Here is a 21,807-nt window from a genome sequence, read left to right as displayed (position 1 = left end):
TGACCTTATAGGCTAATTCAGTTACGCATTTCGTAGACAAAGAGGAGTCTATCGCCAATTTTGGTGAAAGAATACTATTGCGAATGAGTCTTGCCCCATTGCCCTAAAACCAATCTATCTCTGCCCAGTTTACTTAAATAATGAACTGCTTTTCGGGTATGTTCTTTTACTTTCGATGGGTGTGTCACAGTCATTCGGTTGAATGATTCCTGGATCTCGTACGTCAGTAATCAAGTGATATCGAGTACTCAGGACTGCTCTGTTATTTAGTGTTGGCCAATTTCGTTATCAGAAGATACGTTTCTCGTCACTTCACTACAGAATGTGTACAAGCAATTTAGTTGCCTAATTTAAATATTACGAGTCGTAAACTGCAAAACACAAAAGCTTTTAAAATTATATGAACAATATTTTATAAAGATTGTTTTAGTAACTTGTAACTGCGTAATTTGTCTCAAGCAGACCCTGATCCGACCAGTAGCAAGTAAGGTTGTAGAAGTCCTTGATCCTTTTTCTCGGTGATGACAGTGTGTAAATATAGACTGTGTTGCTGACGTTTCGGAGATCTTGTCGCCATCTTAAATACGGAATGATAATTTAGGAACTGGTGGAAACTTTGGTTTCAACATATTTATAATGTTTGTTAATAACAAGTAAATGTAATTCTGTGAAAATTCCAAAATGAAGTATGCCATACAAGCTTTAAGTTTTGATATAAATGTTTCATATGTTACTGTATTTACGAGCTTTAAATCATTAAAACATTGCAGTCGTTTGTTAATATAATCGAACATTTTAGTATCGTAAGATCATAATTTTCGATGAATAACGCACGTGAATACAATAGATATTGGTAATACTATTCACGCACACAATAGGCTGAATGTGGGAAGTATCTTCTGCATTTCCTAATTTTATTATATTCGTAGTTCTGAAATTGGATTTTTTCGAGTCTTACTAAACTTTCTCACGACTGACGAACAGGAAGTGCGGATGAAAGATTACGTTATTGTACTGAGAAAAGTCGAAGAATCCGTGAAATATATGTTGTAATAGCGTTGCTCTAAAGATCTTACGAAGGTATTTTCAAGTTAAAAATAATTCCGAAGTTTGAACGCACAATATAAAGTGTGTTATATAGGCCTATATATTTTTATTTGCAAGCGAATTGAAACTTCAATAGTTTATCTATTTAAAATGCATTCTATGGATAAGCATTTTAGTAGTATGATTATTGTTTTACTAACTTTTGTGGTGCTATGCATAGATGCACCTGAATCCGTTAAAATGACCTTCTCAGGTTCTAAAGAAAGACATTAGTTGTCTTCTACGCGTTTAAATGTCGTTCTGCACGAATGCGTAATCATCTGCCACAACAATTAACTGAGATTGTATCGTTTAAAACGAAATCGAAAAACAATCACGTAATGCGCACACAAATTAAATAAGAAGCTGGTCCACCTCCCCCGTGACATTCGAGTCACAAAATTTCGGTACACAGGAAGTGTTAGTCTGTGACAAGCTCTCATCCAGTGACAGAACAGCTGGAATTACAGTTGTAGCGATTTCAGACACAGCTGCAAGAATTCAATATTATCGTAGGTTTGGTCTTATTATGCTAGTTAGGCTTGCGTTTTAAATGGAACACACTGTACATGCTGGGGAAATAGTACTGAGTTGTTCAACATCTCTCTATTCATTCTGGGACCAATCACTTCTTGGTGGACCTACTTCATCCTGATTATTTGAGTCTTAAATGGCTTACGTTCAACAACTGGGGAATTTCGCCCAATGAATTCCAAAATTGTTTTTGTTTGATTCTCAATAAACTGCGAATATATTCATAATTGTTAACCGAATTATCCTTAACGAAATTTTTTTAACATAATTTAGAAATGCTTTGCAAATTAAAAACCCCTTCCTAAGGATACCAACAACTTACTTTCGTTCCAATTATGCACGTCAGCATAAATTAATCATAAAATTGAAATTATGCTGTTTCAATGTTAAGCTACTGCACCTATTTCTTGCAATCTTAATCACTGTCTTCATTTTTATACTACCGTTATCAGAGAGGCGAGCGGGCGAATTGCTGGGAACCTTATAACAGGATGATTCTTTTTCTCCTCACTAAATCGCTGTTTAAAGGACAAACGTGAATCTGTGCATTATTTGTGAAATCACGTTTGGTACTACAGAGGTTACGTTCCGTGGAATGAGAGGATACTTAGATTTGAATCAGACCTTCACGGTCAGATCCGAACCCCTGGTACATCAAAGCACTTTTAACGGTGTTATGTAACTTTTTGAAGCCGAGTCAAGTTTAAATAATATTCACAAATTCAGTTAGTGCCTCAAAGAAAACACATCGCGTCTCCATTATAAAGATCAATTCGATAAGCTTCTTTAGGGGAAAATCGATGTTTATTTTTAAAATCATGCAAAATGTTGTATTCACTGTTAGCAAAGTACAGATAAATAGAATGTTGAAGTAGTGCATTAAAGGTTTAAAAGGGAACTCGTGTAGCGTGCTTTGCCGGAATGTTATGAGTAAAACTATGGAAATCCATTAAGTAAATACACGGTACCCAGCCGTATGACACTACAAAGCATGTTACCCAGATTCATATGACCTTGCAGGTAAACGGTGCCTCATTCCTAAAAAAAGTTGTTCGTCAACAGCATTACGGTTTTCTGGATACCATTTCTGTATGTCTTAATGAAGTGGACGAATGACGATGTAGCCTCTGCTTTGTAAAGCACATGAACGTACTGAAATCCATTTGATATGTAGGATATATATATATATTTATATAGTAACATTAGTATTTATATTTATTAATTAATTCATTCATTTATTCGGGCTAGAAGTATTCTGTAATGATATAGTATGTGAGGCGTTTTGTATTCAGATTTCCGTTTAATGGCGATAAGTGATGTTTCGCTGGCAGAGTTCGGACATATTTAAAAAATGGACGTACATGTAAGAGTTGTATGAAACATCTTTTACAGCTACAGATGTGACCACTGGCGGGGAATTGAGGTTATGTCGGGCAAAAAGAGTAGCAAAAACTTATAATCTGTTTTAGTAGATTACAGTATTCTGAAAGCTACTCTAATAATACGAGGTGCTACCCAAAAGTTCAGGGAATTTTCCCATAAACAAAATTGCTTATCGTAACTCCTAGTTTCCATCGTCTCCTTCGAAGTAGTCCCCTTGGGCATGGATACAGCGATCCCAGCGTTTTTCCATGATTCCATGCATCCCTGGAAATCTTCAAGTGTGAGTGTTTTAAGCACCTCCTGCGATTCTGCCTGGATCTCCTCAAATGTGTCAAAACGACGGCCTTTCAATCGAAATTTCATTTTGGGAACAGGTAAACGTCCCAGGGGGGCGAGGTCAGGCGAACAGGGTGGGTGGGGAATCACTGTCGTGTTTTTGGAAGCCAAAAACTGCCGAACAACGAGCGATGTGTGGGCGGGCGCGTTGTCGCGGTGGAGAACCCAGCTGTTGTTGTCCCACTTCTCCGGACGTTTGCGCCTAATGCTCTCCCGTAGCCGCTTCAAAACTTCCGGTTGAGAGTTTGACCAGGGGGGACAAATTCCTTGTGGACAATGCCTTAGATGTCAAAAAAAAAAAAATCGACGTGAACTTCACATTCGACAGACGTTCGTCCATCCTTAAAGCGTTTGTACCACAAAAAAGTTTTACTTTGACTCATTGCATTCTCACCAAATGCTTCCACAAGCATGCGGTGGGTTTCTACAGCAGTTTTTTAAGCTTAAAGCAAAATTTGATGCAGACTCTTTGCTCCTTAAAATCTGCCATTTATGCAGGTTTAAAAAATCGCCGAACCACTACAACACAACGTTACAAAAACGCACGAGACTCGAGAACGCGGCATCTCGCCTTCACGGCTGTTGGCACACTAATTCACAAAGGGTACTGCTCGCCCCATCTAGCGGCGGCAGGCCATTCCACAACCGGTTCGCCCGTGGAATTCAAATTCCCCGAACTTTTGGGTAGCACCTCGTATTTAAAAATCAAGATAGATATTACTCCAAATCCTGTTGCTGAACTATGAAATGAGGTGGCATACTTTCGGCATTCAGATTCATTTTTTAAGTATTAAGTTGAAATTAGAGAAAACGGGGTTAGACAGGCATGGAGCACTGTCGGCGTTTCTAATACCTATCTAGTGGGTAATTTGAGCATGGGACTGTGAAGTTTCCTAGCTTTGTAGGGTCTGGAATTATATTACAGCTTGATTTTACTTTTCATTCTAAAAGAACATTACGTTTTGAGATCGAAGGACTGACTAACTCTTTAGCCCAAGATCTCTTCCTCTAAAGCTGATAGTCGCCCAGCGGGGTGAGAAATCCCCTGCTTTGAAGAAACCAGAATGTTTATTATCGTGTTCACGAAGGCCCGCTGTTTGATTCTATCCTGAGGCAGCTAAATCCAGTCCCCATCTTTATCTAGATGGTCTCTTCTCATAAGGCTTGCCGTCCAAAATGCTGAATGAATTTCTCACCTGCGCCTTGCAGGTATACTCAGGGTTTAGTAGTTTCATATTATAAAAAAAGTGGTAAATCTGGTAGTATAATGAAGTGGGACTGCATCTTACCGCAGTATGGGAGATCTCCTTGCCAAGTTCCTGAGGACGAACACACCAAAGTCGGAGTTCTGAAACGGAGAAATAAGACAGTAAAATATACAACCACATAAAGAATGTTTCTTAATCTAACAATTTAAATAATGTGTAGTATTAGTGCGCCTTTTCAGATTTTGACGCTCAATGTTGGGGTAATTGTGGCATGTTAAATATTTTTATGCGGTTTCCAAACGTGAATAAAGTGAGTACACAATGCGGAGATCGTGGCTGTCTATCCCCAGCTTTCATTTTGGAAACAACAGTTGAGATTTTGATTAAATTCGATATTGAGCTTCCCCACTAAAATTAGTTAAGCATTAAAGTCTGCAACGGTCATATGTAACCTATCTAGATATGGAGACTTTGAACAAAAACAGGGACAGACAGACATACAACAAATCACCTTTACGTTACTGAGATTACATGCTAATATGAAGAAAAATAAATATTATTTATCACGATATAACCTTATAATCGCACACACACACACAATGGCAAAGATTGTAGTTTGAGAGAGATTCTTATACACCAAACTTCATTGCACTACCCCGCTGTAGTCTGCTATGTATCTAAATATTAAGGGTTGGACTACCATAAATCTAGATAATACATTATCTTACTATAACTGGGAGGTGAAAGTAAAGCCTTTATTTTGTTGCAACACTGAGTCACTTCACGTCATGAACTGTGATAAATCAGTCACGTTTATAACAAAACCGCAGAGCGCGTGCAATGAAATCGAGGTTACGTTTAGCATTTGCAGACTTCGGCCTTTATTTAAAATTACATCAGCTTCATATTTGGGAGTCTACGGCTCGAATCTCCGCCCGAAGACCGTTTATCCTGACTGAGGGTATCGTGCTTTTGTTTTGTCTTTCCAGATAATTCCTGCGATAGTAACTCAAATTCGGCGTCCATTGCTTCCTTCCACATCTTTTCTAATTTATTATCCACTAACCATACTCTCACTTGACGCTTTATAGGCTGAGCTACTGACAGCGTCGTAAGATAAACTGCAAATAACTACAAATCCAATGCAGATTCACTAAATCGACAGTTATCTGTTCCAGAACAGCTGTTGTTGACATGTTTATTTTACTGTCAACAATAACAACAATAGTACTTACTCCATGGAGCCGATTCCTTACTGAGAAGCTAACAGTCACTCAGCCACTCAAGAAATTCGTAATATTTTATGGAACCTGAAGGTTCATTACCGTGCTTACAAGAGCCTGCCACTAGTCCCTATCCTGTGCCAGATGAATCCAGTCCATACCACCCCATCCTATTTAAGATCTATTTTAATATTATTCCCACCTACGTTTAGGTCTTCCTAGTGGTCTCTTTCCTTCTAGTTTGTCCACCAAAATCCTGTATGCATTTCTCTTCTCTCTCATGCGGGTTACGTGCCCTTCCCTTCTCATCCTCCTTGATTTGATTTGTCTAATTGTAATTGGCGAGAAGTATAAACAATAACATCAGTAATAATAAGAAATTAATAAGAAATGGAGATTAAGTAGATTACTGTAAAAATGAAAATAGGGTCCTACGAAGGGACTCGAATTTCGTTGTGTTTAGTTCAGATAGGCCTGTCCTTGTATTTGACATTTTTTCAAACAATCGCTGTCCTTTCACATGTCCAGTGAATCCTGACTCGTAAAGTACAGTGAATGAATGGTTACATAGTTTATGAGATTATTTATTTTAATTTTTATGAGTTTTATTGCAAGATTGGAATGTAATGCGTACTCTTTTGACTGAAACTGGCACATTCTAATTATAATTGTTGGTTGGAAGGTAAGGTTTCAACATTGCCCATTGTTGTGTGTTTGGCAGATGAACGAAGTATTTTAAATGCCACCACAAATGTTAAAACGTCACGATTGTTTCTCCATGCAACCGAATAATATTGCCAATGTAGCGTGATGCACCTATTTCAAGCTCCTAAGTTTCGTTACGACACATTGTCTTATTTCTAAAGAGCGAAGTGGAAATCAGGCTAAAATGGAGGAACCTGTTCATTCTGACATAGAAGTCTTGTTTCCTCATTATATCACCAAGCTTCACGACAGTCTACTTTCTTTGTGTATAAGGAAATTAGGATCTTTGTTGTTTTGTGTTTGCCTCTAGTAACTTTTGTACCAAATAAGTGAAGGAAGCATTTTACTTTTTGATCATGCTATTCAGCGTTCAAATATTTGATTTTTTCATGAACAAAACAAACATGACATCCGTGCTAACTTCTGAAGTGGGATCAACATTAGATTTATTTGATTTCCGTCCTGATGATGGAGGCAGCAAAGACCTCTGAAACGTCGGTAAACTTCTACCAGACTACACGGCGCAACAACTCAGAAGCTAGCCATCTTCAAGCTCACTGTATATCTGAAAAGGATGAATGTTGACGCTAGTCTTGCCGAATATCCTACAAAATCTTATAATCTACATTTATCTTTTTACATCAGAAACTGTGGCGCAATAGGAATACATCAACCTCAGCCGAAGTTCTCTCTGAAAAAGAGCACAACCCATTCCTTCCAGATCCCTCCCAGCCCATAAAAATCTCATTCGCCAAATGGCACTATGTATTTTGTCCCAACCAGAACAATGTATATTCTGACAGGCTTTTCACGGTTTTACCACTTCTCTCAGAACATTTTGGGAAATTACCTTAAAATAGGCAAAGACCGCTTCGTTGCACATACTGAAAAAAAAAAACATTCACAATCATCCTGGCATTTTATTTTACATAAAATGAACAAATGTTTCCCTAAGCCATCTAGTTAGTTAGTTACATGGAAATGAGGAGACACAGGTTCTTATCAGGACTTCTTGTTGCGCGTTCTGTTGTGATGCGAAAGAAGATATTTTTCATGAAGCTTTATTCTCTGTTTCTGTCTGATATATTGTGTTAAGGAGGTTTAAACTTTTATTCCGGGCGGTTGGCAACACCAGCTTACCCAAAGAGCTCGTAGCCCTCATCGCATGTGTGGGTGGCTGCAGTGCCCGGTGTCAGGTCTGGATTCGACAGGGACACACGGGCGTTTACAGGCACCGCTGGATGTCCACATTTCACAACTGAAACAAATAAATGTGTTAATTTAGTTACTTATTTTTGTAGTTAATTCAACGATGCTGTCAGTAATTCAGATTATATAGTCTAATGAACGAACCAATAGAACGTCACAATGCGTGTCCAAATTTTGATTTCGTCAGAGAATTTCTTGTATTTTCATCTTCGAAAGAAACGCTACTCGTGAAAGCGCATATTAAATTTGATAAATACGTTTAAAGTTTTCGTTTTGTACACTAAGATTACGTCATATATATTGCATATCCGAGATGTAAATCTGAGATGTGGAGTATTGATTATTAAAAAATCCTGTTTTATATTTTAATTTAATTTTATATTTATTGTTTCGGTTATCAACGTAGTTGTTTGCCATCATCGTGTTTAACACTCTGTGTACTTGTAAATCGAAAATTTTTTTGCACTCCAGATACTTCGTTTATCCGGTTTCGTTCTTAGAATTAATCTTCTGATCACACGTCGTACTTTAACTGGGGAAGGTGAGTCAACAGTAGAAATTGCACTGTTTTAATAAAAGAATAAACTGAGGTATTAAATTCATGGTCCAGTGGTTGGAGGTGATCTACTTAGATCCACACAGCAGCAGTTCATATGATCCAGTGGGTAATTTCGTTTCGTAGGCAATTTCCCTGTCAGATTTTAAAGCACCCAGCGTAATTTTCCGTATCAGGGGCTGCTGTAATACTGATGTCTTGTGTTGTTTTTCTAGTGAGTTTATACGGCTGAAGTAAACTCGTTTACACGCTAAAGTTTCTGACCTACTTGGAATCTAGTCCCCACGCGGCACATTCACCCACTGTCCGTTTGCTCAACTAGCAATTTTGTTTGTAAGGCTCAGAAGAGCGCAATAAAGAGTCAACGGATTAAACTTGCTGCTTTATAAAGAGCGTTCCATTTAAAACTCAGCCGTACATACTGGATATGGACCCCCTACACCCACAAAACAACGAACGTAGTATTTATTTATTGTTGCATTATACCTTTGATGGAGCAAGCAATGACCTCTGAAACGTCGTAACAACCAAGAAGACAGCCATCTTCGATTTTACGCAGCAGTACACGATACTTCTTCGAAACGTCCTCATGTACTTGGTTGGTCTTTAATGTTAAAGCACGTTGCCATGCAAAGGTTTCGTAATATAAGTTTGCGAGGATTTCGAAAAAGAGGGAGGGAATCGTGTTTCGGCTGAAACTCTTTCTTCGATACTTATTTTTTGCTAATGTTGAGATTAATGTGTTCTATTGGGATTACACTGAATTGTGCGCTAAGGATTAACCAAAATAATGTTATAAGTGCCAATGTTGTCAGTTATTAGAGGGAAGTAACCCCGCTATGTTTTCTATAGTGCATTTTGATATAAAGCAGGCAAGCATAACAGAAATAATGAGTTTGTTACTCGTCAAGTTTAATTGCCTGAAAAGTAACTATAATGAATTTTCGTGTGACAGGCAGAGTACGAAAGTAAGAACCAATACAAAGTCAGTGGTGGGAAATTTAGGATGAGTTACATAGGTGTTGGTTCGTAAGTTATTATGCTAATATCATGGTTTCACCTTTATTAAGCATATTATTTCAGTATATATTTACAGTGTTAAAATAGTGATTCATCAACTCCACAAAATTATAATTGTAAATGATGTGACCAAATTACTTAAGACGTTCAACAACATCGAATGCTGCATGATGTATATTTTATAATAGAATTGTTTTGCAAGTCAGTATCAGCAGCAGCTGTACTTTGTGGTATTTTATATAATCTAAATAAGAATTCTGGCCGGGGATCCTCAATGGAATAAATCACAGAAATGGAGAATAAAGATTGTATTGAACTGGTTAAGGACAGCCTATATGAATTTGGTTTCCATAAAAGCACGGTATTTCTTGACAGGCTGAGTAACTTATCTTTATAAAAAAATCCTTGCGCTATGGATGTAATTTGAATCGTAATATACACCGTTACTTGTTTCTGCCTGCTGTGAGAAGCCTTTTCAACAAAAAAGAAAGTCCTGTTGTCATTTAATACTGAATTGTCATTGTTTCTTTTCTGTTGGAACATCCTGAAACGCTTCAAATACTGTACAGTCTCAGCAATAATTTATACTTGTCCATGATATGCGCATTGTCTTTTTAATACTGAGCAAAACGAATTTGTATCAACGAAAAATACTTCTACAGATCTGACAGAAGCAGCGATTTACGGGGCAATTTGTTAGGTAAGTACTTAAAATTGTTGTTAACAGGTGCCGCTTTATCCGTTGTAAAATGAGGGTAGCTGCCCAGGGTCCCCTCGTAAATCAGAATTACGATAAACGAAATTTAATACAAACAAAGCTGTTGGTTTCTTAACGAATTGCAGAGTAGAATAAGGCAAGCTTAGTTATTTACTGAACACTGAAGAAAAAGGAAGTACTGTTCATGATCTAATTAACTCCACGGAGCAGTTCTTGGAAAGCGGACAATCACTGAGCTATTAAAAAATTACCCACCTCTACCGGACCCCGAAGGTTCACCAGAATCCACCATTGGTTCCTGTCCTCAGCCAGACGAATCCAGTTCACATTCTTCCACCTTAATACCTTCCATCTACGCCTAGTTCTAAATGACCACTCTTTCCTTTAGGTTTTCCAAAAAAAAAATTGTTCACATTTCTCATCTGTCCTATACGTGCTACCTTCCCCACTCATCTCATCGTCCTCGATTCCTTCATGATCTGTTTCATTCAAAAAATATGATATTCGTCTGGAGGGACTGAGAAGAATAACGTAATACACACATGGTAATCAGCTTCTAGGTCGAGGCACTAATCGCGTACTTTATGAATACAAGTCAGGCGCGTTATTGCTTGAGCTAACCTACTCGATGAAAGTAAATAGTGTTTGGACATTTCTGATTGATATAAAATTATGTATCAATGCTCTTAAGCATAAGCTAAACTCGTCTAAACAATGTTTAAAAACTCGGTTACTACTTAAATTAAAACACAGCATGTCTCCAAAACTAAGATCAGATGTTTAATGGTGTTTAAAACAATTATACAGGATGTCTACAATAAAACGCCGTGATTTTGGAGAGTTTTTAAAAATAGGCAAATGGTTTTTTCAGGTCTCAAGGGTCTCCTGCGTACTACAGGAGTGAACGTTTGGTGTGGCGCTCACGTACAAGTGTATTGATTTTTTTAATTAAACTTGATATGTTGTGTGACTGATATTTATCAACAAGTAGGCCATACTCTATTCCTTACTTCCTGAGAATACGATAAAATTCGGGCGTTTCATTGTAGACACTCTGTAGATGTTTCTTCTGAGAATCCATAGGCCTAAATACGCTCTGTAGGCAAAGTTCAGAGTTGATGAAAGTTAAAGTAGTGTTCTTTAAGCCTTGTTCACATTACGCGGTTTGCGCCGCGCGGTTGTTTTTACCATAGATGGCTCATTAAGTGTTCACATTCAACCGCGCCGCCATAAACGCGGTGTGCCTAACCGCGCGGTTGTGTTACCATGAGTTCAAATGCAGGCGTTCAGTTGCCCGCGCGGTTCGACCGAGGAAGCACGTGTAAAATGAATAAAGTACGAGACATGCAGCCTCCTCCACGTCCATGGTGAATCTGGCTGCCGCGGCGCAAACCGCGTAATGTGAACAAGGCCTTAAAGGGTTAATTACGTAGGTTCGAGTTCGACTTGTATAAATCGATCATGTGGTCTTAAATTTCGCAGTCGTTCCTTAAATAGGCACATGATAGAGTCAGAGCACGCCTGCAAGCTATTCACAGCACTATGATCATAGGCTTAGTGTGTGCTATAGTTCGGCATACAGCGTAGGCTCTCGTGAGGTGTTTATTAATGAACTGTGAAACCGAAGAAACTGATGCGGATTGCAATGACAGTTCGTGCAGTGAAAGTCCTGAGACTCGAGTACTGACTGGAACGGGCAACCGTCAACAAACAGATCGCTATTAATTTGCCTTGCAATGTACGAATGATTGTTAACTCCGTGTGGACTTGCAAACACTGACCTTTAGGTGAAACATACCACCTCCATGTTCAGTGCTGAAGACAAAAATCAACGATATACACTCTTATGGCAGATCTGTTTATGTCCGTCCGTGTCTTTGTTCGCCAGTGAATCAATTTCATACTTCAGAATTCTTTAACTTGAACATCGTCGTTTTGAGAACAGAATTTTGTTTGGGGAACTATATTAGCTCTACTGGCATGATAATTATGAGCTACTACAAATTCTACTAGTGGTTAGAGTGCTCGCCACTGGACCCAAGGTTCGCGGGTTAAATCCCGGCCGAGGTCGATGGATTTTTAAGGGTGATAAAAATCCGTAACACAACTGCCTTCGGAGGGGAAGTAAAGCCGGCGGTCTCATGTCGTTGATTCACGGCATGTAAAAGAAACTTGCGAGCATGATACGAGATGTTTCGTAAGCAAAATTCAGCAGCCATTTCTCTCCCAAGTCTCTCCTGATTAACTGCTAGATGGCTCTGGCAGTCAACTCAGGAAACTGAGTAGAAATTGTGCAGAGTCAGTGGGCTTGTCACTCACTACACATAAATGCACACTTCAAGACCTCCGAAAAAGGAGACGGCAAAAACCAACAACCGGGTTGTAGAGCCAAGAAACAACAACAAATTCTGTGTACAATCACTGGGACAGCACGAATCTGAATCAAGTACTACAGAGGGAACTATGCACACAATTAGTTTTTCTTTAAATACAGTGCTTTCGATAGTTGAACGCAAGTGTCACTTCCAGGCTACCGGCAGGAACTGCCATTATTTTGGCAAGTTGATTTCATTGCTGTTATGGAGCGATACTTGGCTCCTAGCCTTTTAGCACTTGGGGGTGAGTCATGCAATTTCATCCGGGAGCCGGAAAGTCAGTGAACGCATTGCATTAATCTGTGACTCTCTGGAACATATTCAGAGAAACAGGCAATAAGGACGAGTAGTCGTGAGTTCAAACCAGGACCTACTATCATGAAAGGATGAGAAGGACCTACATGTTTGGGGCCTGCACTGGCGTGGATTATTTGGATAGTGGGTGGGGAATGTGGGAAGCAGGTCATGGCCTCGTGCCGTATGAACCTCAGTGTAAGCTGGTTCGGCAAAGTCATGTGGGACAACCGGTCTTGTAATGTCTTAGAATGTATTTGATCCTCTTGATACTGGATAGAACGTAATTTAGCCTGACGTCTCTCATTCTTCATTGCTTATAGTTCTCGGCATGTTAATGATTCCAGTCTCTACATATTCTATTATTTATTTACTGTCCTCTACAGTTACCGCATTTCCTCCATTTTGAGATGCCATCGAAGGTAAAACGCATCCTTGATTTTAGTGACAGGTTTTCAGGGAAAAAAATAATGCTACTGATCGTAAGACGCACTATTAATTTAGTAATGGGTTTTCAGAAGAAATACTTGTATTACAATAACAACTGTCAATATTCAAACATAAAGCTTCAGTGTATTAAGACTTTTGAAAAATTATTTGTTGCTGTCTTTGTGTTTGATGTCCCAGGACTAGTTTTATGGACATGAAGATTTTCTTTGTGTTTTAGTCATACAATTGTCTCATGACCTCGTTTCTCTCCTTATCAGATTATATCTTACTTCTGACCTCAGGAGGCATATCTGAATGTTATGAGGAGCTGAATTTGACGTCCACGTTTAACTACCAAAAATAAATTCTGCCAAGTTGCCGTTGTGGGCATACACTTTTCAGACTGATTCTTTTCGAAATGTTCCTTTTTATATTGTTTTGGTTACTTCGTGTATTTTTGAATCTAATTCATATCTTGTAGTTGCTTTTCTTTCCTGTCCATTTATCACCACCACCATTAATATTACAAAACCAAAAGTTGAAACATAACTGTTAAATAATGTTCATCATCGATACCGTGCACCAAAAACATGTTCGGCCAGTCCATTGCTACTTAGCAGGATCTCGCTTTAAAGGAGCATGTAGTATAGACGGCGCTATTTGCTGACCCACTAAGACCCAGACGTAGGCCTCCAAACTATTAGGCCTCGTAACATGTTCTGACCTTAGTGTGTTCCCATATTTGGAGTTCCGTTGTCTTGATGCACACGCATCTTAACTTAGGAGAGGTTTACATTTACTATTTATCATATTTGTAATTTTCTCGTCATAATATGTTCCTGGAATCTTAGCCGATGTTCCACTGAACAGTACGATTACCTCACCAAGTTCAAATCTCGGCCATGGTAACTGACGATTTGCGTTTTTTCTTTCAGTATTTCAACAAGAATGCCTGGATGTCATCTAGAAAATTACCATGACAGCTTTCACAGACGTTAAATTTCATGCAAGTTAATCTTATCAAACGATAAAGCCTAACTGTATAACATACGAATTAACCTTTTTCAGTCAAAATTTACAAGGTGTCTACGAGTACTGAGTTGTAGCAAGGAAAACAGTTAATTTTTAAAAAGCATACATTATCAGTCTTGTCTGATTTTCTTTTGTTAAAGACGGCGCTCCCGAAATCGCTGTGTGTATGTGTACCTTATTTTCAACTGTGGAACATCTGGCCGATCTTCACGAAGTGTGACCAGTCTCATAGTTTTTAATTTTGTATAGTCAGTAACAAAAAATGGTGCACGTACAAATTAGTGACGTGTGAGCGACACTATTGCCACCTAATGCAAGTTTCTGAAAACCTGCTATTAAATATGCACTTGTTGTCCATGTTGTTATTTTGTAGAACGTGAAACAACATGGCGGCGTGTAAAATTTTTATTCGGCTTTCACTTTGACATTGGTGACTACAGAATCATTCGTACTAAGGAGGACAGCTTAAACATTCCTACAAGTACATATTATTGTGAGTCAGCAATTACAGAGTGACAAGTGTAGAGCTTTTCAGTTGTGTCCGAAAATTTCAACTTCGACAGAATCCGTATTTATTACTATTATAATTCTTTGTACGTATATGTATCATATTTACAAGGGTGGAAATATGTAATCTTTGGAGTGCACTGAATTTCAAAAGTGATCTTTACACTACAGAACTGGCGATGACGTCATCAGTAAATAATGGGAGTAAAAATGCAGCAGTGGTAAAGTCATTGTTACAACACTGTGATCTGAGGTAACTGTTGCATCAATGATCCAAGGTCATATCACAACAATGCGAACCAAGGTAATTGTTGCAACAGTGACCTAACTTGTGATGTAAGATGCAGTAGACATGAATGACAAGCCCGACCTTGAGGAAACTTGTGGGGAAAACCCCGGGGTTCTTCTCTGTAGTCGTAAAGGACATCCAGTAGTTGCAAACAATTCAATTCAATTCAATTCAATTAATTTATTTACGTGTTTGCCAACAGCAAGAAGCCAATAACAGGCAAACACTGATAATATATACAATAATAGTGAAATAAAAATTAAAAATCTTACACAAACGGATTAACTAAACTTATAAATATACAGTATTAAATATAACTGCCAAGTACAGGCAAACCCAAAATAGAAACAATATTAACACAGAGCAAAAAATGAAGGAATATAAATAAAAACAAAATAATCCACGTAGGGAACACTAATATAATTGTAAAACTTTAAAAAATATAAAAAGACAGATAACCAAGCTAGATCATTTCCCTTGTTGAGAACGTTCGCTCAAGGGAGACAATGTTTGTGCTAAATACGTCCAAAGATTTACATACGTCATTTGCAGCGATGACGCACCTGGCTGAAGGACTATGCCTTAGTGCACTGCTCACACTAAAAGTAGAAAATTCTCTTATTTGCCTCGCCGGCACACGTAAACCAACAGCGTCCATAATGGAATGGCAATTTATTTTGCCCTTAAATACATTAATAAGAAATAACGCATCGAGATGTCGTCGTCTGGAATAAAGTGTTCTAAAATTTAAAGTAGATAGGATCAGTTCATATTTTCGGGGGATATTAAACTGGAAAAATCGGTAATTGCATAAACTGGCAAATTTTCTTTGAATATTTTCTAATTTATTAGAATCTGTCTGTGTAAGATTATTCCAAACGACCGAGGCATACTCAAGCTTTGACCTAATTAAAGCATTATATAAAACAACAAGGCTGTCTAAAGAGGAAAAATTATAAGTAATAAAACGAATAAGCCCTAAGGTCTCTCTAGCATTGGATATTATTTACGGCCATTTTCAAGCAAAGCACGCTAAATTGGTATTAATCGTTTTGTTTGTTTATAAATGTGCATTCATTAAATATTCTATTCGGACTGAAAGCCTGTAAATGAATTTTTCCTGAACCTTCTTGTTCGTCGATATAGCAGATTTTATGCGTTTAATAGCAATCTTTTAACTTTTTAGCTATCGTTGACCTACTGAAATATTTATGTTTATAAGGTGCTAGATCAAATAAACGCGGAGAAAACTTTATACGAAGTAGTAGCATCTGGTGTTAAGGGACTCTTACACGCTACGCCGATCGAAGAAACGGTCCGTAGTCTATTCTGAAATGTTGTGTTGTCACTAGAAAGGCATGATTTGTGATGTGAAATTATGTTATGAAACGAAACAGGACACATAAGAACTAAATTGCCTTTACTTCTAGATTTTATGACAGCAATTTTTATGTGTTATACCAACATTACTTGCTATGTTGGATACTGCCCAACGTCTGAGGTAGTCTGAGTCGTCACATGAATTGTATCTACTCCCGTTTTTAGGTTATCATTTACCTTCGTGTTGTAGTTACTGCACTAGCCTGTTTTTAAAGATCATGGGTTCGATCTCGACTTCCGCCAATAATCTTTCAGTAAACAAATAATGTCACTATAATGACAACCAGTCACATGAAGATCTGAGTAGAACCTATTCCCAGTATGTCGCCTATTTTAAATATACCTCAAATAATGGACAGCTTCCAACGTAATGTTGGTATAATGTCTCATCCATTATCACAGACCTTTAAAGATTCAGTTACTGAAGACTTCGGATATGCTTATGACGTACATGGATGTCTCGAAATGCTGTAAAAAGCAGTATAATATTTGGTATAATCAGTTCGGTTGGCAGAACGATTCATCAAAGACATAGATAAATGACCCTCCCCCCTCAGGGCTTGATTATGAAATAATAAATACAATAAAAAACCCTAGCAGACTTACAGTAACAGAAGTGGTTCAGTGTCCTCATGGCAAACTTTTGATTGTGTATTCAGTCCACAAATGCTAAGTAACCCATACAATCTCATGTCCGGTAATACTATTTAAACACTCAGTGCCCACCTCAAAGAAAACATCCCTCCATTATATAAGTTAGTGTTGTTTGAGTATATAATCGCGCTATAGGCCTACTCTAATATTCATAAAAAACACAACACACTGTGGGAAAAATGCAGAGTTGTTGATTTACAAAGCAAATGGTACATATAATTACCACCGGACTTTTTAGGGTTAAGAACCGAAGGTAAAGGAAGTAAGAATCTGACCGATCGACTCGTAAGATCATGCACAGTTCGATCATGCCCTCCATGCGCACTAACAAAGTTGTGTGTAACTAGGCTTTGCTCCACTTTTCTTAGTTACATGTTTTAAAACAATAATTCATTCTAACAGCTTTGTCAACTAAGCAGCAAAGCATCTGTGTTTCTAAATCATAATTCTATTTGCGTGAACTAATCTTTAAATTTGTATTGCAAGGGAAATTTGTCATATCAATGTTATGAACCTTTGACACTATGCTTCGGGATTTATTAAATGTGCTTAAAACAGTGAGACTAATGAACTTTTGGTTGATTTGTAGCTTAGGAATGTTGAATAAGCGCAGACGTTATTAAATGTTGAGAAAAATGAGACGACGATTATGCACGATGAACTGGAAAGGAACGAAGAGAAATCGATCATGATCTGTTTCATAGCGGTACAATAGAATTTATTTGAAGGACTGAGTAAAACCATGAACACATCAGGAGAGGAAGTTGGTCAGCTGAGAATTGAACAGAGAATCTCCCAAATAAGAATAGTTACTGCTTGTGTTAAATTTGGTCTGTGAGAAGCTACTAGGGAGTAAATTTACAGTTGATACAGAATATTTCTTCCCATCTCTTGACTGTGTATAATTTATTTCGTGTGAGATCAAAGCGAAATTAAATTATGAAAATCCCAGTTGCAGGCACCATTGCCTTCATTCTAAAGACATTGTAATCATAAGCGGAGATACGGTTAGTCGGGATCCAAAGGAACACATCCTTAAAATGAAGCGTATCATTGTGAACAGAAAGCCAATTGGAGCGAAACTCAGGTATGAGCTAAGCGGTCGAAGAAAGTTGGATAATTAGGACACTAAGAAGCCTTAAACATGGACACTGAGCGAGAAATAGCATAAATCTGAAAGAACGCTCACACATATGGAACCATAGACATTACAATGCATATAATAAAGTGAAACACGTTGCATAATAGGCCAATGTTTGAAAATTAATTAAAACTCCTTAATGAAGAATTGTATGAGACTATGATAACATTTGTTTCCAAGAGAAGAATTACAAGTACATGAACTGCACAGGAAATAGCCTAGAATATCCTGCACACACGATTTTCTTCAAACAGTGAATTAATTCAAGGTTAAGGAAGGAGAATGAAAATATTCTTTATGAGGAACGTACAAGTTTTTTAGTAAGGGGTGCTTATATTCACATAATATTTTTATTATCAAGAAACAGAGAAACTATGTTAATGAGAAAATGTAATTCCTACTTTTAACGCTAAAGAATTTAATTTCAAGTTATTTAACTTGAGTTTATTTAGAAATACAAATTAGTGTGAGACAGATCACCGTTAAACAGTTGATGTTACGGTGTACTGTGTCCTTAATATAACACTATTATTTTACATCTAGTAAGAGCTGAATATTATTTTCTATTATACTTTTCTCACCGTTTTCCGACGTATAATTAACTTTATCTAAATTTGCTGTGCACCTTATTTGTACAAGTCATTAATTTTCTTTGCGTAAGTTCCTTATTTGTACATAACCACGTCATATTCATAAATCGCATTCTCATGTTGAATTCTTTCTTGTTTCCAAATTGTAACAATTAAAAATTATATAACCTAACTGGCTAGTTAACACATCACTTTTTGCTCATTGCTTTACAACATTGAAGGAATGAATTATGTTTATTTTTGCGAATTAGAATTTAAAATAAACAAAAAAAATCACCTTCTGAGAATGTAATTGTGGAGTTCAAATTCCGTTGTTCGAATTTCAAAAGACAGCGAGAACCAGAAGTGGTCTTTGCTTCGGGGCCTATTTATTTAGTCCCCCCCCCCCCCCCCCCCCAAGAAACACATTGTCTAGGCCTGCGCGATATGGATGGAGAAGACGTGTTTGTACGTTCGTTCTGTAGCTTTATACTTCATGTCATTTACAAGGTCAGTTTCTTGATGTTACCACCGACTGCCGCAGGTACACAAGTCGGGAGACGAGAAAGAAAGTCTCTCACGAGACAAACAGTATGTGACAGGGAGAAAACACGGAGTTTTCCAAGCAACAGCAAACACAATCATATGACTCATTATAACTGAATTACGTTCTTCTTCGTCTTTAATTATGAGAACTGGATGAACGAGTTTGAAAGTTACAAACACTTTTAAATATAAAGAAAATGTTCCTGTGTAAGTCGACAAAAAAGTGGTCATAGTACATTTCAACAACTATTTTCACTTCGCGTTTTCTCTCTGACATGTATTTTCTTACCGATGAAGTTAATTATGCTGTGCAGACTGACCTAGTAAAATTAACCAATCATGACTTTTTCTGCATCGCTGGCCCGTCAGGAACAATTTACTTTCTTCCGCTGAGATGACGAGAGATATCCAATTTGTTGTGAATGCCACAGGTGTTAAAATAGTACAAAAATGACTCCTGACATTTACCGAAGATATTTCAGCTACAAAGATTATATATACGACCGAATGAAAAATTGCTAGTTAGTTATGAATGTTGATGTTCTGGGATGTTGCGCCAGGCAGTCTGGTAGATATTGACCAACATTCCAGAGGTGTTTTCTGCCTCTGCTATAGCCCTAATGATATATACAGCAAGGAGCTCTGAAACGTTGACAAACTTCTACCAGACTACGCAGCGCAACAACGTAGAAAACGTCCATTTTAATACTCGCTGCTTTGGGAAATGAAATCTCATAAAATGTTATATGTTTGTCAGTGGTAAACTCCTCAGTATGAAGATGCTTAAAGCCATGCCATTTATTGAGACTGCAGTGAAAAGCATTCCTTTTACAGTTACGTTATTTTATTATTTCCTTACAGATGAACGCAGCAGCGTACCCTCTAGTAAAGTAGTTTAAGCCGAACAAAACATCTTTAAGGACCACTAGAAAACATGTAGGCCGTCTGAAACAGTAATTCCTTACAATTATGCTAATTGTCCCGTGAATTTATTAAAGCAGACTACTTGAGGAAAACAAAAGTTTTAATTTAAAATACAAGCAACGTTTGAACCTTCACTTTTGGTCCTTCGAATTCTTAATATGGATGCATCTTCATGCTGAAGGTCCCCATGATTTTACGGTTAAAATTGTTACCAATTCGAAATCTCTCATCTAAATGGACACAAACTGGGTACGTGTGAGGTCATTTACCATTTGCGCATGGTTCATTAAGATGGAGGAGAAGGCCTCCAGATGTGGAAGGTAGCTGCGAATATGTTGAATAAGCAGTCGCGGACAGCCGATAAGGGGTGGTCCTCCATCTTGGGGGTTGGGCGTGTGGCACAAAAACTTATTTTGTTACGAAATTCTAAAAGCGCCTCGGATATGGATTGATTCTTTGGCACGACCTACGCAATGTGAAAAGGACTTGAGATTTTTCACTTGGGAATATTAGGAGTTAGGGAAGTACAAGTTATATTTAATGAGAGTACAAGGGGTTAGGTGGGAAGGGGAGCGGTGTCAAACAACAGAAAATTTTACATTTTTCTATGGAAATGGGAACGTTAATCACCACTTAGGGACAGGATTTTTCGTACATAACAGGATTATTTTAGCAGTTAAAAAGTAGTGTTTGTTATTGACAGGATGTCGTATATAAGTCTAAAGCGTCCTTGGTGTGATGTCTTTGTGCTGAATGCGCATTCCCCAACTGAGGATAGAGATGATGACACAAAAGATAACTTTTACGAAGAACTATAAGAGGTATTTGACCAGTTCCCTGGGTGCCATAAGAACATTTTGCTAGGAGATTTAACTGCGAAGATAGGGAGGGAGGACATTTTTAAATCGATTATTGGTAAGAAAAATCTACATGAAGTTAGTAATGATAATGGGGCCAGAGTAGAAAATTTTGCAACTTTAAATAATGTAATTGTCAAAAGCACAACATTCCCTCACCGTGACATTCATAAACATACTCTGACTTCTCCTTATGGTGTCACACATAATCAGATAATAGATCATATTTTAATTGACAAAAGGCAACACTACAACGTAATGGATGACAAATCTTTCAGAGGAGCTGACTGTGATACCGACCATTATCTGTTAGCGGCAAAATTAAGGGAGAGGCTTTCAGTAAGTAAATAAGCAAGACAAAAGTTTGATTTAGGAAGATTTTTTTTGAAGAAACTCTATGATGTAGAAGTTAAAGGAAAGTACCAGACAGAAATCTGCAATAGATTTGCGGCTTTAAAGAACTTAGATGACAGTTTGGATATTAATAGAGCTTAGGAAAGTATTAGGGACAGTCTCAAGACCTCAGCCAAGAGAAATTTCGGATATCGCAAACTAAAACACAGTAAACCATGGTTTGATGATGAATGGAGTTAAAGTAAAGCTGTCCCACTATACACCATGTAGGCGCTTGTGGGGAGAGACGGTATAGCTCCTACTCATCCCCAACTTCGGCACTAGATGGTGATGAGTGGTCAGCGTCACGCGATGATGAGTGCTAAAAATTGATAGACAAACGGAAGTATATGCTAAATTACAATGGTTGCAAGACCCAAACCAAATCAATGGGAATGGTCTGCAAAGTTTGACACGTCAAACCAGTAGAAGGGTTTAC

The 21,807-nt window shown here is 37.8% G+C and overlaps 1 protein-coding gene and 1 long non-coding RNA gene across 3 annotated transcripts in view; one reads left to right on the top strand and one right to left on the bottom strand.

Annotated features, from left to right (window-relative positions):
- LOC110835884 (uncharacterized) overlaps positions 1-21,807 on the top strand; it is a 95,798-nt gene that overhangs the window by 43,661 nt on the left and 30,330 nt on the right. The window contains exon 3 of one of the 2 annotated variants that reach the window (XR_015534743.1): positions 14,012-16,005. The exons of the other annotated variant lie outside the window; for it this stretch is intronic. This is a non-coding gene — a long non-coding RNA (uncharacterized LOC110835884). Of the gene's footprint in view, positions 1-14,011; positions 16,006-21,807 lie in introns of those variants that run through there. 2 annotated transcript variants of the gene reach the window in all.
- The window catches only part of fw (CUB and Sushi multiple domains furrowed), a 73,857-nt gene that overhangs the window by 26,572 nt on the left and 25,478 nt on the right, over positions 1-21,807 (bottom strand). The window contains exons 2-3 of the mRNA XM_022076580.2: positions 7,616-7,733; positions 4,629-4,687 (exon numbers count right to left, since the gene is read on the bottom strand). Coding sequence (XP_021932272.1) covers positions 4,629-4,687; positions 7,616-7,733 — 177 coding nt within the window. The remainder of the gene's footprint in view (positions 1-4,628; positions 4,688-7,615; positions 7,734-21,807) is intronic.

This window comes from Zootermopsis nevadensis, unplaced genomic scaffold (genome assembly GCF_977971745.1).
Source record: "Zootermopsis nevadensis isolate Lab colony 2312 unplaced genomic scaffold, Znev_1.0 Znev_ptg000011l, whole genome shotgun sequence".
Classification (NCBI taxonomy): domain Eukaryota; kingdom Metazoa; phylum Arthropoda; class Insecta; order Blattodea; family Termopsidae; genus Zootermopsis; species Zootermopsis nevadensis.
The sequence above is the reverse complement of the archived record's forward strand: the minus strand, read 5'-3'. Positions and strand labels throughout refer to the sequence as shown.